Genomic DNA, 15,262 nt, shown 5'->3' with positions numbered 1-15,262 from the left:
ATGCTGTTGTCATGATGTTTTTGTTTTGTTTGACCTATGAAAAGTAGACCTGTTAAATTCCCCTGGAAATGGTAAGGAGATGGGGATCAAACAGCTATTTCAAACATCAAGCTATGCCAAAGCCAAACGGAAGAAGAAATTTGTAATAGCCATTGCTAAAAAAAATTTTAAAAAAACAACAAAAAACCTCACAGGATTATCTACAAATTGTGCTATAAACATGATGCATCATGTTGCTACATCTACTGAGGAAGGGAAGTGGGGTCTATTATTATGAAAGTGCTCTAGTTAGAAGAATTAAATACCCCACTACAAAATATTTTAAATATACACCTATTCATCAGAAATAATTATCTGAAACTGAATGCTCCAAGATATTAAAGCACATTTAAAGCGATGTTGCAGCATAGAGTTAATTAACAGATGTCTTTTTTCATTATACAAAACTTTGCTATAAAGCACAAGCAAAACATGGATATCTGTCACTATCCCTCTGCTTGTAAATATGCACATATGTCTCTCAGAATTAATTTCATTTCAATTATGTTTCTTTTTTAGTGCTTTTGCTAAAAAAAGATGACCTTGTTTTGTAGTGATATGCAATTTTATCCATGGGTTAATTTCTTTATGGCCTTTTCATGTTTTTATGATACCCTTACCTCTGCTCTGCGTGTGTAGAGCTCCACACACATTTAGAAAAATCTGTTTTGCTACAACTACACTGACTGGAGAATGTCAAGTATTTGTTTAGCATTTTGTTGACCACACTTATACAGGATTAGTGACCTATTCATTAGCCAGATCACTCCACTTTATTGCTCTGATGGATTTCCATTCTCCTTCTTGTTAGCCTTTGAGCTCAACTCTCCTTATATTACACATCATCGCTTTGTCCTCAACAAAAGGCTGAAGCAAACTTAGCAGAACTCACCATTCATTTCCTAACATAATTCTTTACCCTAGAGTTAAGCAAGTCAATGTTTATCTTTATTCCAAACCTGTTTTTGCTTTTCTCCAGCTCTCAGAACAGATGACAGTATTTCCTGTTTATCCTTTAACTCTGTTCTGCTTCACAATAACCATATATGGCAATTTAACAGTTAATAAAGTGATATTAATAAAGTAAGTTAATAACTGATATTTCCGAGCTTTCTGTTCGCTTTTGCCATCATCTATCTGCTATCTTGATTCAAGGGATTTACATCAGTTGATGTTATCTCTTTTGTAGGCTTTTTTCACAGTCCTTAAAGGAACTCACAGTTTCTCTGCTTTTAATGTCAGTGATTAAAAATTTCTTCTTCTGGGCTTTTTTATTGAACAAAATGGCAGCAGGAAATGTCAGTTTTAAGAGCATTACTTGTAAGTGTGCTGTGCAAATTAGGAGTTTGGATTTGATTCCTGCATCTTATGAAATCCTTTAGACATTTCTGATACTATTTTCTTTCAGGAACAATGGATAAATATCTTAGATTTGACATAAGATACTTAAATTCATATTCTTCTGCAAACTGTTTTAACTCAACAGTCAAACTGTTGACCATTAAATGTTATTACGACATTTTATGGCATACCCAGCAAATAACTGGTTTTAGACATAAGATTGCATGTTTAGTGATAGTATTTGAAACATTTCTGTTGCATAGAAATAATAACTGCAAATTAATTTATGCTTTTCCAATGACAACATAAAGCTTTTGCATCATAGAGATATAGTTTTTTACATTTGCCATATTTTTTCTTCATTACATTTTCTAGCAGTCAGCAGATTTTATCTTATTATCTTTATATTTGCCTCTTTCCTCGGAAATTGGCTGCTTCTTCATTTTCATTGGGCTCTAATTTCTCTGTAACAATTTATATAAATAAATATGTATACACTCAGATACTTAGGGTACTTCAATAAAGGCAACTGTATAACTTAAGCAACAATCCCAACTCATAACTCAAGAAAGACTGTTTTCCTTAACCTACATTTAACATAATCTTGTAAACAACTGCCACTTGACCAAAAGCTGAGCAAAATATAGTATTTGTGATAATGTAAAGGAATACACATTATTAGCTGTCCCAAGACATTGGTTTAGATATAACATTTTTTTCCCCATAAAACATTTCTTCAGCAAAATAATAAAAAAAAGCCATCTGAATCCCATCAGCAAGCTTCCTCACATAGGCACACGTTAAGTGTAGAGAATCCATGTAGCATTTTAATGCCAATTTAAAGACTGTTGAAAATAACATGAGAGAAATTGCAACAAATTACCTTGGACCTGATTGACAAAGTCTCCATTGCATACTCAGACACCTCTTATAAACTTTGAGAGATCTCCAGGGATCCTATTTCTTATATTTACTAATTTTTATCTCTGTAGTATTCTGCACGTGAACAGGAGGCAGAGGAAAGAAAAGTAGCTGGAGAATTGGTGGGGGGTTGGGGCTGGGACAAAATGTCTAGCCATGATTAATTAGAGATTAGTGATTTGGAAAGCTTGGGGCATTCATTGAGTATGCAACACACACACACAAAAAAAAAAAATCAAAACAGGAGGGAGACATGAATGGTAACCAAGATAAAAACACACCAGGTCTGTGATATGAAAACATTTTATAGAATTTAAACTTCTTTTACAAGTCTAACTACAGGGAAAAAAAGCCTAAAAGCAGTTTCTCCCTTTTCTCTTGATGTTAGAACCATTGCCTTATTGCTCAATTTGCACAGACTTTATGAGAGGTTACTGGATTGCTTTGAGTGTTTATCACAGACAGTGCAAGCAACCTTCCTTCTTAAAGTAAAATAATGTACTAAGCATATAACAATAGTTAATCAGGCAAACAGCAATACCGCAGGTGACTCTTGCCCTTTTTTTTTCTTTTTCTTTATCAGGTCTTTTGCAGTGCTAAGAATCTGCTGGGCAAAATGAGAAAAGGACCAAGAAAGATTCTTCCTCTAAAAGCTGAAGTTTTGCAACTACCTGAGTGATAAACTGACATGATATTTTGATCAGTGGCTCTGAAGAAAATATCCCCATGAAGTCTGGGACTTGATAAAAAAAAAAAAAAATCTATCTTAAGGGCTTCTGGGCTCGCCCCACTCCCCCATATGTATGATTACTTCCTCTTCTCCCCCTTATACATATATATATCCTGGTATGCCAAAGAACAAACAGTGAAAACAGATATATTTTTTGTTTACACTGGAGGATACCTTCAGCTTGATGCACTTCCTTGTGATTGTTTCAGCTAAAATATGACTGCTAATAATAATAACAGCCAAACATGCACTGCAGTCTTCATCTACCCTGGTTGTCACAGATTTCAGATGTCTTCTACAAAGGATTGCACTGATTCAGAAAAAAGAAGTCAGAGGAGTCCTACAATTTCAGAAGAAAAGAAAAGCACTCTCTTCAAGAGCTAAGCAGTGGCAGGCACTGAGTGAAATACATTGGGCTGGTCAGCACTGGGGTGATTTCACCTTCATAGCACTGCACTGAGGGCAGAGTCATTACACTTTAAGTTAGCACACAAATAAAAAGGAGGAGGAGGAGGCGAAAACAATTGGCAGCTGAAAGTTCTGCAGTGCACAGCGCTCAGCACACTCTGCCCTTACCTGACAAGCTGCGGCAGTAAGGTCATTTACTTTAAAGTTAAGATCACAAGCTTTTCACTCAGACTAAAAATTCTGTATGTTTCTAGGCAAGACACAGCAGACACTTCTGTTCTTGGTCACTTGATTTGTCACTCACACATCAATCATGGAGTTTGATAACAAAAAGAATACTTATATGCTGTGAATTATATTTTAAATCATCTGTACGGTAGGAATAAGAATCATATATCTGCATTTTCACCTGCTAATTCATAAGCCTCTCATGAATTTGTTAGAACACTCTGAAAATGATGGGATATTTCTACCAGCAAGAATATCCCAGAGAGTAATAATTACAGATACCTATTTCTGATAGATTATTTTCAGCACTGCTATTGAATCATTCTGTAACTTAAAAAGATCTGGATGAGACCAACTTGTGACAGGCTGGAATGGAGGACAGCTGAACACAGGAAAACCCGAACAGCAACACTCAGAAGTGAGGCTGGCAACAGGATAATCACTCACTTTTTGTGTCACAGTGATTTACAGAGCACATTAATAAACAAGGATAACATCTTGTCATCACTCTCCCCTTTAAGTTCATTCATTACTTCTAGCACTGTATGATGAATGGACCTGAAGTCAAATGGGAATCATCTTCATCCTTAGCAAGTTGCTAGAGCTCAAACAGTTTTTACATATGCAGCAAGGTAAAAGACTCTGCTCATGATGCATGAAGAAGTACAAATTCTGGTTTCCTCATCTATGCTAGTTTTGTATTGCTTGTGGGATGAAAAATCATAGTAACTGCAAAACAAGTGCACAGGACTGAATATATATCACCAAGTAAGAAGGTACGACTTTAACAAAGATAAGGCAGACTGCCAAACAGTCATTTCATGCCACATCAATGTCCCTGTTTTCTTGGATTTTCAGTTTTGGAGAAAGCTAAGATTTGGTTCCTCAGCTGTTTGGTCACTGCTGTGAGCCACGAGCATTAAAGGAAACACTTTCTTTAATATCAAGGAGTGGGATGACAGCTAAAGGTCAAATGGTATCAGCTTGTTATAAACAACGCCACAATTCAGTCTCAAAGGTGAATAATACAGCAGGGAAAAGAGAGAAAACAGGAGTAATATTTGCAACTCCCAAACTCCTAATGTCCTCAACTTGTATTATTTCAGGCTGCAAATCTGTCAGGTCCCATGAGCTACATACATACAGCTGTTGTCAGTACTTGCATGGAACACCTCTAAAGGAGAAAGAGCAATCCAGGTGATCCTGGGTTTGCCTGGATCCTGGACTAGAGCTGCCAGCTGTTAAAAAAACAGCCCTTTTGTGTTTGTAGACAACCTTGTCTGACAGAACTCTGGTCTGCAGCTTTAGCCCACAGAGTCCTATGGTGGTACTGAGGCACAAGTAAAGGAGAATTTGAAAGGTGTTACTTAGCACAGCTGTAGCATGGCCAAGTGCTGGATGGAGTTCATCTCTCCACTTTATCATTTCCATCTCCCAAACTCGTAATTTGTTGTTATCAGTAGCAAAAAAATTCAGCCTCCTCTTGTGAGAGAAGCAGAAAAGAGGAATGCGTTATGGACAAACACAAAGTATACATAGTTTCTATAAAAGAAAATATAGAATGGGTTATAAAGAAAGAGGACAGAACTCAACGGGAAGATTCCACACTTTTTGGCATGCAAACTCTGTTTGAATATTGCACACTATTTCCTGCTGATGAGCACAGCTGCAGTACAGGCCGCAGCCAATTTAATACCCAGTCACTCGACCCTTTTCTCTACTAAAGTAGTTTTAATGGCCAAACTATTACTAATAGGAATGAACTTCCTGGCTTCTGGCTGTCTGCTTTTCTGTTGCTGAAAGTTTCAGCTCAAATCTATCAATCATTTGGGAAAAAAGTACTACCTGCTGTATTAAATCTAACATTTCCTAAGGTTTGAACACTTGACTTTGGGGCTTTAGTGTTCTTCATGCACATTTTTATTCTGTGCCATTACACACTGTCACAGTGCTAAATTTTGATTGACTGGAATTATCTTAATGCTAGGTGCCAATGTCAACGTGCAGAGGAACTCTAAAAGGTAACCCTAAAACATACAAAAGGCTGTCTGGATTTGTAAGAGTCCAAGAAAAACAACCATATGAAGTAATGCAGGACATCATGAATACTACTAGATAATTTTTTGTTCTTTTTTTTTTTTTATTTTCTGGTTTCATGTAATACAAACCAGTATGTTTTCTTCTTAAATACAGGCCTCTGTATTTTAGAAAAAAATGTCTATTTTGCCAGGTACTGCTTAAACATATGGCTACTTGCATAAATACTTGATTTTTGTACGCAGTCAATCTGTCTGGTTAAATCGAAAATTTTTCATATATATATATATTGGATGTTTATAGTCATGCACATTTATCACTGCAACTTCTATAGTCCTTCAAGTTCTTTTAGGTATATTCACATTTGATCCCAGTTACTTCTTTAAGATTTCTCTACATAATGCTACAAACAGTAAGTAAGTTTAATCAAAACATAATCAATTAGAGCCCATGATAAATTCTCAGTTTGGTTTTTGGTTTTGGTTTGGTTTTTTTTTTACAGATAATGTATAACCTAGCCACTTCTGATCACATAACATCTCTGTGGAAACCAGTTGCTGCCTAGATGGGAAAGTAATGGTAAAAATATCCAAAAACATTGTTAGCAGCTTCTAACGAAGGACAGGAGAAGCCAGTGCCATGCAACCAGTTCTCTGCATCAGCAGCTCTGTTACTGAGAGTGCACAAGGTTAAAGGACAGATGGATTTTCAAAAGTGCCTAAGGGACTCAGGAACTGAAATAACAATGATTTAAATGGGAATTAGTACATACTATACTTAAGCCTTGATGTCTACCGATAGCTCCAGGAGCCTTTAATATCCTGTTAAATCCATCTCCAAATGACCTACCTGTCATTGCCACAGCCACAGGCCAGCATTTCAATGTCCACCCATATTCCTGCCACTCAAACAACTCATGTCAGTCTGAGCCCTGTTTAATTGTCTTTTCCTATGACCTGAAACTTTCTTCTGAAATCCCCATTGTAGGAGCATTTAATTTCCAAACTGTGACAGAGAATAAACAAGAAAACGAGGCTCCCTCCTTCTGTTTTCATTGCTCATTTCCTCCATTTCTCCAAACCACTCTTATCTTCTAATTCTCCTTAATCCCTTTTGATCATCTTTAGGGCCACCAAATAGTTCTTGAAATATTAGCAGTCACATCAATAATCAGCAGTGAAGTCCATGCCCTACTTTGTAACCTGAAGTGCATCCTCATCAGGAAGTGCTAAAGGAAAAAGCTTCTTATATCACCTTTTCCCAGTAAATCCACACATAGCATCACATTATGCCTTCTCACATACTGTGGCTGCTACACAAGAAGTAAGGAGCCTGTGGTGTAGAAACTTCGGCCAGTCTGGGTGTTTAACTGCTTTAGGGTCAAGGAGAGTAGGAACCAAAATGTCTTTGCAGATCTTTACATTTGCTACTTAATTGGTACAGTTTGTCTATCTCTACAATGCTAGCCATTTTTTAAGGAACTGCATAAATGGTAACAATAATAACATTTTTATTCAAATAAAATAATGTGGTTTTTTTTTCAAAAAGCCTTAAATTTTATCTAAAATCATTCATTTGAAGAAAATTTTGTTTAACAGCAACCCAGAGAATTTCTTGCTACTAATCACAGCAACCTCAGCAGAGTTTATTCTCTCAAGATCGAGGGAATCTGACTGAATGTCAACCACACACTCCTTAATAAATGATCTTTGTTAGCAAGCAAAACTAACCTTTTTTTGTAATCTGGTTCACTTCTGAATTAACTTCATTTTGGACACAAATCATGGATCATTTGGGACTAAGGTTCATTTTGGTAGGATTGCTGTGAGTGAAGCTCTTCCCACCTGTGTTTTTTGTTTATCATTACAAAAATGATTACTCAATATTCACATTGCAGCAACAACAAAGGCTTCTCTTAAGAATCAGGTTCTATTTTCTAGGTCCATATCTCATATTCCCTGCAAATATCTACCATTTGGCTTATCTACCACCCAGGCCTGACAATGAACACATTAGGCATGTGCTAAATAGCTTTATGACTTTCAGAATGCTTTTCTATTTTATTCAGACAGACAAGGTGTAAACTTGCTCAGCGAACTTTTAAAAAGCATTAACAGAAAAAACCATCCAGATTTAAGGTGTACCAAGCCTATGGTGTAAGCTAGTCCCTTGGAAAAATTACATGGTAACTGAGTCCATAATTAACACAGCTGGTTCTGTACTTATAAAAAAATACTTGATTAAAAAAAAACCAAATCAAACACAAAATTTAGGAAAAACAAATATTTCAGACTGCTTAAAGAGCTTTAATTTGTCCCCTGTACCTTTCACCATGACACAGTCCTGAGTGGTCGCTGATTATTATTTTTTCCAGAGGGCTCCAGCACTATTCAGTACAGCAGGCAGACAGTACTCATGTAGTAAAACACTGCTCACTATCCTAATTTACTCTCATGCTGCAACATGTGGACCCTGTTTTATATTTAACGTGTATTTCAACTCTTATAAAGACTGCATCTTCGCATTGGATTTTCTACAGTGCTCATTATTACAGAAGATGATTGCTTCATAAATCTACCTGTCTGTGCAATACCTCCTTCGGCGGCTGAGGGGAGTCGGGGTGAGGGTGAGGCCGGGCGGGTCCGCACCCCCCGCGCGGCAGCCTCGGACCCGCCCGGAACCGGAAGTTCCCGTCAGAGAAGCAGGCGCGGAGGGGGCGGGGCCGGCGGCGCGGCGGGAATCTGAGGGGCCCTGGGGAGCGCGAGCGGCCGGAGCGGGAAAACAGGCGCGCGGCGGTTCGCGCGGGCAGGGCGCCAAGGAGCTGCGAGCCAGGGGCGCCACCGGGAGGTATTTATCAGCTCAGTGCAAGAACAACGGTCTCCACCCATTCCTAAGTGTTCTTAAGCTAACCCTTGTTTACCTCTAAGGAGGAGAGGATATACTATAGCTTATACAACAGTTGGAATACGTGAAGTTGTATATGCAAAAGCAAGGCTTGAATGGATGTGATGGATGCGTGCCTTCACAGCAACCCGATGCCTCTCTTGTTACTGGAAAATAGTAACCAAGAAAACTCTCTAAACCAAATGATAGTTTAGAAAGCTGACACTGGTTTGTTACAGCTGGGTGCATGGGGGATCTCTCCTCCTAACATGCACACCTAAGAACAAAAGCTTGCTCCTTATATACATCACAGATATGAATATGCATATAATTCCAAGAAAAGCCCACCTATTCCAAGAAATTTATGAATATGCTAATACATTATGTAATGCATTACGTAATGTCTTTGTGCATGTGTACTAAATTGGGGAAGGGGTCTTGGGTGGTCTCTGGGGGTCGCAATCCCCCTTTAATTGTGCTTCTGCACAAGCGTGGTCGAGGCCTTCTTGTTTACAAGTACATGTGTTCTCAAGAAGAAGATATTGTTTTGGACTTATCTCTCCTCTGACACAAGAGTTTGTGAATCAAGTTAATTTAGACATCACAAAGTTGCTCTTTACAGTTTTGTTTTGTCTTTTGGCCCTTTTATAATTAGCAGAGACCTTTGTTTTTCTAAGACTAAGCGTAAACAGCATGAATCATTGTCTACTAGAACCTTGTTATCAATCCCATGAACAGACTCTATCTACAAAGCATGTAGTTTGCTTCAGAACCTATTGTTATTCTCTCTTATTCTAGCTAAAAGGAAAATTACTGACAGGAAAGCTTGTTCTATGTAAAGGTAACACAGAGCAGGCCTTTTAGAGCCTACTCTGAGGCCTGCTCTTGCTAAACCATTGCTGAACTGAACCGTCTGGTATCACTCCGAGCCTCTTGATGGTCTCTGCTCTTTCTGGGCTCCCATTGCTACCACTGACTAAATCTACCCACTCGTGGCAATTCTCCCAAAGTGCTATTGTAGATACTACAATCTAAACCAGGAGCTGTTTTGCTGTCACGAGTTGAGCACGGATCTGCTGGAGGCCCTGGTTAACATTCTGCCCCAAGAACTGAAGTCAGTGAGGTCTCCTCACCTCTGGAGCTCACTTGCTTTTTAGGTATCCATCAACCTGGCTAGAGAAAATTCCTAACTGTGACTCCTCAAAATAATTCCAAACCCCAAAAGGTATGACTTTGGAATGGGCTAGATTCTGCCAAAACTAAACTGCAAAAATTGATCTGGAAAAAAATGTCCTTAAAAACTATAATGGGGCTTTAATTTCTTCTTGTGATTTACACACACCACAGATGAAAATATAATACCCAGTTGTGTAACTATTTTTCATAAATTGTCCTGCAATATACAGTAGTTTTCCCAAAAAAACCCCTGATACATATCCAGAGAAATACTGTATAAATGTCTTCTTGTTTGAAGTTCTGAGGAAACAGTTACATATCTATTACGATAGTAATCTTATTTTAGATTTTAAAAAATCTAATAATTATATTGTCTATTTATTAGTAGATTCCATATAATCTCACTGTATACAGGGGGCATAGAGGTTACAGAAAAAGATTATTTAGTGAATGTTGCTTATGAAATTATCATCTGCGACTCTTAGAGAAACCACAAGACGAGATCAAAAGTCAATGCTATTTCCCTCATGCATTTCCCTCAGCGTAAAAAAAACCAGTCAACATATGGTACGGAGACTATTATTCATGGATACACATCCAGTGCCTCAAGCAATGAAAACCCTAAGTGCTCCTAATTCTGCCATTATTGTAATTGTTATTACAATATCTTCCTTTTACTCTTATCATTTTGTCACAGAACCAAACGTACCTCCCTCCTGCCACACTGCTCTAGTGCCTATGAGCGAGTCAGAGTCCTCTGACTTCATATTCTTCACTCTCTATATAATTCTAGCTCTGAAGTTTGGCACCGTGTCTGATTCCTCTGCCTCTGTTATTGACTTCTCCATCTCTGTGGTGTTCTATAGTTCACCCCGTACCACAGCTGACAACACACTACCCTAACAATGTTAAAGCTTATGGTGGCAATGTCTGTGGCAATGTTTGATTTCCCACATCCTAATCTATTGTTTTTGCAGGGCCTGGAAGATTTCCTTTATTACTCTAATTCTGTATTTTTCATACTTCATTCTTGCAGGCAACACCAAACTGTGAGGAGTGGCTGATATGCCAGAGGGTCGTGCTGCCATCCAGAAGGACCCTGACAGGCTGGAGAAATGGGCTTGCAGAAACATCACGAAGTTCAACAGGTAAAAGTGTAAGGTCTTGCACCTGGGCAAAAACAACCCCATGCACCAGTATATGCTGGGGGCCACCCAGTTGGGAAGCAACTTGGCAGAAAAGGCCCTAGGAGTTCTGGTGGATGCCAAGTTGAACACAAGCCAACAATGTGCCCTTGCAGCCAAAAAGGCTAATGGTATCCTGGGCTGCATTAGGCATAGTACTGCCAGTAAGTCAAGGGAGATGATTCTTCCCCTCTGTTCACCACTGGTGAGGCCACACCTGGAGTACTTTGTCCAGCTCTGGGAAGAGCCATGAAGATGATTAAGGGACTGAAGCATCTCTCCTATGAAGAGAAGTTGAGAGGGCTGGGACTGTTGAGCCTGGAGAAGAGCAGGCTCGGGGGGGATCTCATCAATGTGTATAAATACCTGAAGGGAGGGTGCAAAGAAGAGAGAGCCAGGCTCTTTTCGGTGGTGCCCAGTGGCAGGACCAGAGGCAATGGGCACAAACTGAAACACAGGAGGTTTCCTCTGAACATCAGGAAACACTTCTTTACTATGAGGGTGACCAAGCACTGGTACAGGTTGCCCAGGAAAGCTGCAGAGTCTCCATCCTTGGAGATATTCAAAAGCCGTCTAGACACGGTCCTGGGCAACTGTCTCTAGGTGGCCCTACTTAAGCAGGGCGTTTGGACTAGGTGACCTCTGAGGTCCCTTCCAACCTCAAATATTCTGTGATTCTGTGATTCTCCCTACTCTTTTCTTTTTAAAATGCCTGATATACCATTAGAGTTCTGTAGCTCTATATTCATTAACAGCTGTATGAATTTCTCTATTAACACAAAATGGTTTATGAGCCAGTACTGATTCAATTACCAACAGGTTGCTATTAATGGGAAAAAGTATGGTTCCAACTGGTCACTGAACATTGCATACCACGTAAAATATGATGCTGCCTGTCATAACAAAAGAGACACAAACAGTTAAAGCTTACAAACGAAGCGTTCTAAGAGCACAGAGAGGGTCTCACACAAAATGATGATGAGCTTTACGCAGTAGGTTCATTATTTGTTTATGAGGAATATCAGCGATGCAGGTTTAATTCGCTTTTCTGCCTGAAGGGATTTAAACCCACATCAATTACCTCACAGCAGACTGCCCCTGTTACCAGGCTGTAAAACACTCTGAGGCAGGACTTCCTCAGTCCCTCTGTTAAAAGTGTTCCACCTGGGATGAATCAATAACTATTTATCAGAGAAGAAACTACAACCAGTTCTCACTGTCTCATCCCAAACGGGCTATAGGTTTGTATTCTCAGCCAACAGGCCAATGAATATTTAATTCTCTCATGCAAAGTGCAATAGCTTCCTCTGAAATACAGAGCCTCATTCCGTAATGCTCTTTAAGCCTAGTTCTTAACACATTTTTCTCATGAAAGATGGTTAGTGAGGGCTGGAGTCACTAGATGAGTGATTTGAACTCGTGTATCTCTCATTCTACAGGCCAATGCAGCAATAGTGCTCCAAAAAAAGAGAAATTCTGGGGAAAAAATGAAGTTGCAGAGATAAAATTAAATGCCATATTGTAATATAACTGAATGGAAACAAAGTTTCTTGAGAAGCCAAAATGCTGTTTTGGACTATTAGGATTATTAGGACTATCCTATTAGGACTTGATTTTGCAACTTCAGCATTCTTTTCTATAGCTCAGTTGACCTGAAAACATAAATATACTCCTTTACATTTGACAGTCACAGACACCATGAATAAAATGGAAATGAAGAGACAGGTAGGTACTTTGCAGTAGGAGGGATCACAAATACAGTATTTTTGCCTTCATCCTTTGGTAAGAAAGAAAATATATAACTAAAAGACACTCAGAATAATGGCAGCAGTTGTAAAAGTTAAGAGATTCTGGTCTTTTTTACCCTGCTTTCTCAGGAACAACTCACCATTGCTTGTAATCAGCATCACAGTTGCAGTAGTACTTGGGATCAGTGCAGTTGCGCTCGATGCCACAGGCGCATTTTTGAATGCCCGGTCCCGATCCGCCCCAATAGTAGTGCTTCTCGTTGGCTTTTCCAACCCACCAGGTATATGGATTCCCTTCTGCAAGGAATGAAAATGCAAGGTTATGATGCATCAAAGAGGTAGAGCTCCATAATGCACTAATTGGGCTCAGATGTTTAATATGCAGATGTTAGCAACACATAACTGGACAGCCATCCTGCAAACAAATGCATTCATTATTATTGAGCAACTCAAAGGACCTTGCTAGGTAAACAAAACACATTTTCTTTTCTGTATTCATGCAATTGATAATGATTGAAATTAATTAACTAGTTTTTATCTTGTATGCTCTTTGTTTAGCTTTTTAATTGTTCTCAGTTTATACAATGAAAATACATGGGCAGGTTCCATAATTATTTTCAATTAATTTCAAATTTAAATAGTAAGCTATCAGATAAATTATTCAATATTTGACCACAAATACTGCACAGAAAGCACAGAAAGATGTATTAATTGTCTCTCTTTTTTTTAAAATATAACAGTGTGTAATTGGAAATTAATCTGTCTTCACTGAAAACCAAACATGTTTGTCATGCTCTCTCCAGCTGGTCCAAAGTAAAATGTAAAGACATATTATCAAACTCCAAAAGTATCTTAACAATTTTTTAAATATATAGATTTTTTTTTTATTTAATACTTGAGCAAAGGTGATCTGAACTTCGATATAATCATATTTCTTGGCATTGGGTTTTTGCACTGTTTGCTATTTTCATACACTGCTCTAAGTTTATTTCTAATGTTTTTGGACTAAGCCTCTTATGTGTAAGTAAATAAATAAACCCCCTCTAATTTCTAATTTGAAAAAACGCCCTTACTGGAAAGTGTCTTTTTATTCCTCCAGTTCAGCAAGACACTTAAATATGAGCTTAACTTCAAACCCATGTGAGTAACTCAATCAATCTCAATGTACTTATCTTAGTGATTTTTCACTTTTAGAAAACATGATTGAACTCAGCCTATAAACATGTTTCTTTAAAATGTCTTTTTCCCTCATCTAATCTGCTGCTAGTATTTTCTCATTAAATCAAATGAAGCTATTTGCATGGAATTCACTTATTAATAAATTTTACAAGTCAAATCCTACGTAATAGTTATTCTGCTTTTCATAATTTTCTGTTTGTGCCTCTCACTTACACATCTCCAAAAAACTACATCCATAATCCTAAAAGTAGCCATTTCACAATTAGATTTGATCACCTAGACCATAAATCTATTTATCTGAGACATACGCTGAAAGTAATTCACACAGAACTCTGAAGAAAATTAAATTCCAGAGATGGAGAGAGCAACCAAACATCTGCTGACATGTTAAAAAAACATCAAAAAACAGAAAGACTCTCTCAGCTCTCTGAAAACACTCGCTCCTTTCAATGATTTTAAATTGTTAAACATCATATAAAATAATACTATTGAAAATACAGTGAATGACAGAATCGCTTTTATTGATACAGGATCCAACTACAGCATTAATGATATTTGAAGCTCCTATTGTATTTTTTTCCTCTCGTCTTTGAAGTTAGTTTTATGCTATAGTGGAAATGCATTAGTTTTGACTATTAGTCAAAATTCTCTTTGTTTACACCCTTCCTGTCAAGCAAAGGATTGCACATTTCAGTCAGCAAGCACTTCACCGGGAAGCAAAACTGCTAATGAAAGCACCAGAAGAAAATAAATTACTTAGAATTGTCAAAAAGAGGATTAAAAATTCAGAAACAGGTAGGAATTATAAAAGCAGGTGGAAGTGATAGCAGAACCACTATGACAGACACAAACAAGGCATGTTTTAACTCATTTAAATGACAAATGGCACACAGTTTTAAAACCAGTATGTATTCTAGCGTAGACAGAGCCTGCACTGGAGAGACTGAAAGAACAATGGAAAAGAAAGGCTAGAAGGGAGGAGGATGTATCATGCAGGTAAAAAGTATTTAGAAATAGGATCACTCTTCCCCTCCAAGGTCTCCTTTTAAGGATCTGAATCCTTCTGCTTCAGAGCCCTTTGCTTATTTTTTCTGCTTTGGAAACTGTTGGCAAGGGCTGATCCAAGTAGAAATAATAGTGCACTCCAACATGAAGACTGATCATTAATGGATACAATTCTAAGCATCAGACTATTTCATCATAGATGATTATTCTGCTAAAATATCAATACTATCGGCCTTATGGCATTAAAAGTATATAAACTCAGTTTAAGGACAAAAAACGGTGGAGGGAAAAAGTTACATAAAAAGTTGTCAAGTGTATTGTGATGACAAGTAATACCAGAAGGTATTTCTTCTGTTTTTGAAGTTATCTTTTCTCAGCACAGA

At 38.0% G+C, this 15,262-nt stretch overlaps 1 protein-coding gene across 1 annotated transcript in view; it reads right to left on the bottom strand.

Annotated features, from left to right (window-relative positions):
* CNTNAP2 (contactin associated protein 2) overlaps positions 1–15,262 on the bottom strand; it is a 974,788-nt gene that overhangs the window by 157,051 nt on the left and 802,475 nt on the right. Inside the window, exon 14 of the mRNA XM_068395817.1 lies at positions 12,836–12,992. Coding sequence (XP_068251918.1) covers positions 12,836–12,992 — 157 coding nt within the window. The remainder of the gene's footprint in view (positions 1–12,835; positions 12,993–15,262) is intronic.

The sequence above is a fragment of the Nyctibius grandis genome, chromosome 3 (assembly GCF_013368605.1).
Source record: "Nyctibius grandis isolate bNycGra1 chromosome 3, bNycGra1.pri, whole genome shotgun sequence".
NCBI classification, from domain to species: domain Eukaryota; kingdom Metazoa; phylum Chordata; class Aves; order Nyctibiiformes; family Nyctibiidae; genus Nyctibius; species Nyctibius grandis.
This window is presented reverse-complemented; position numbering and strand designations above follow the sequence as displayed.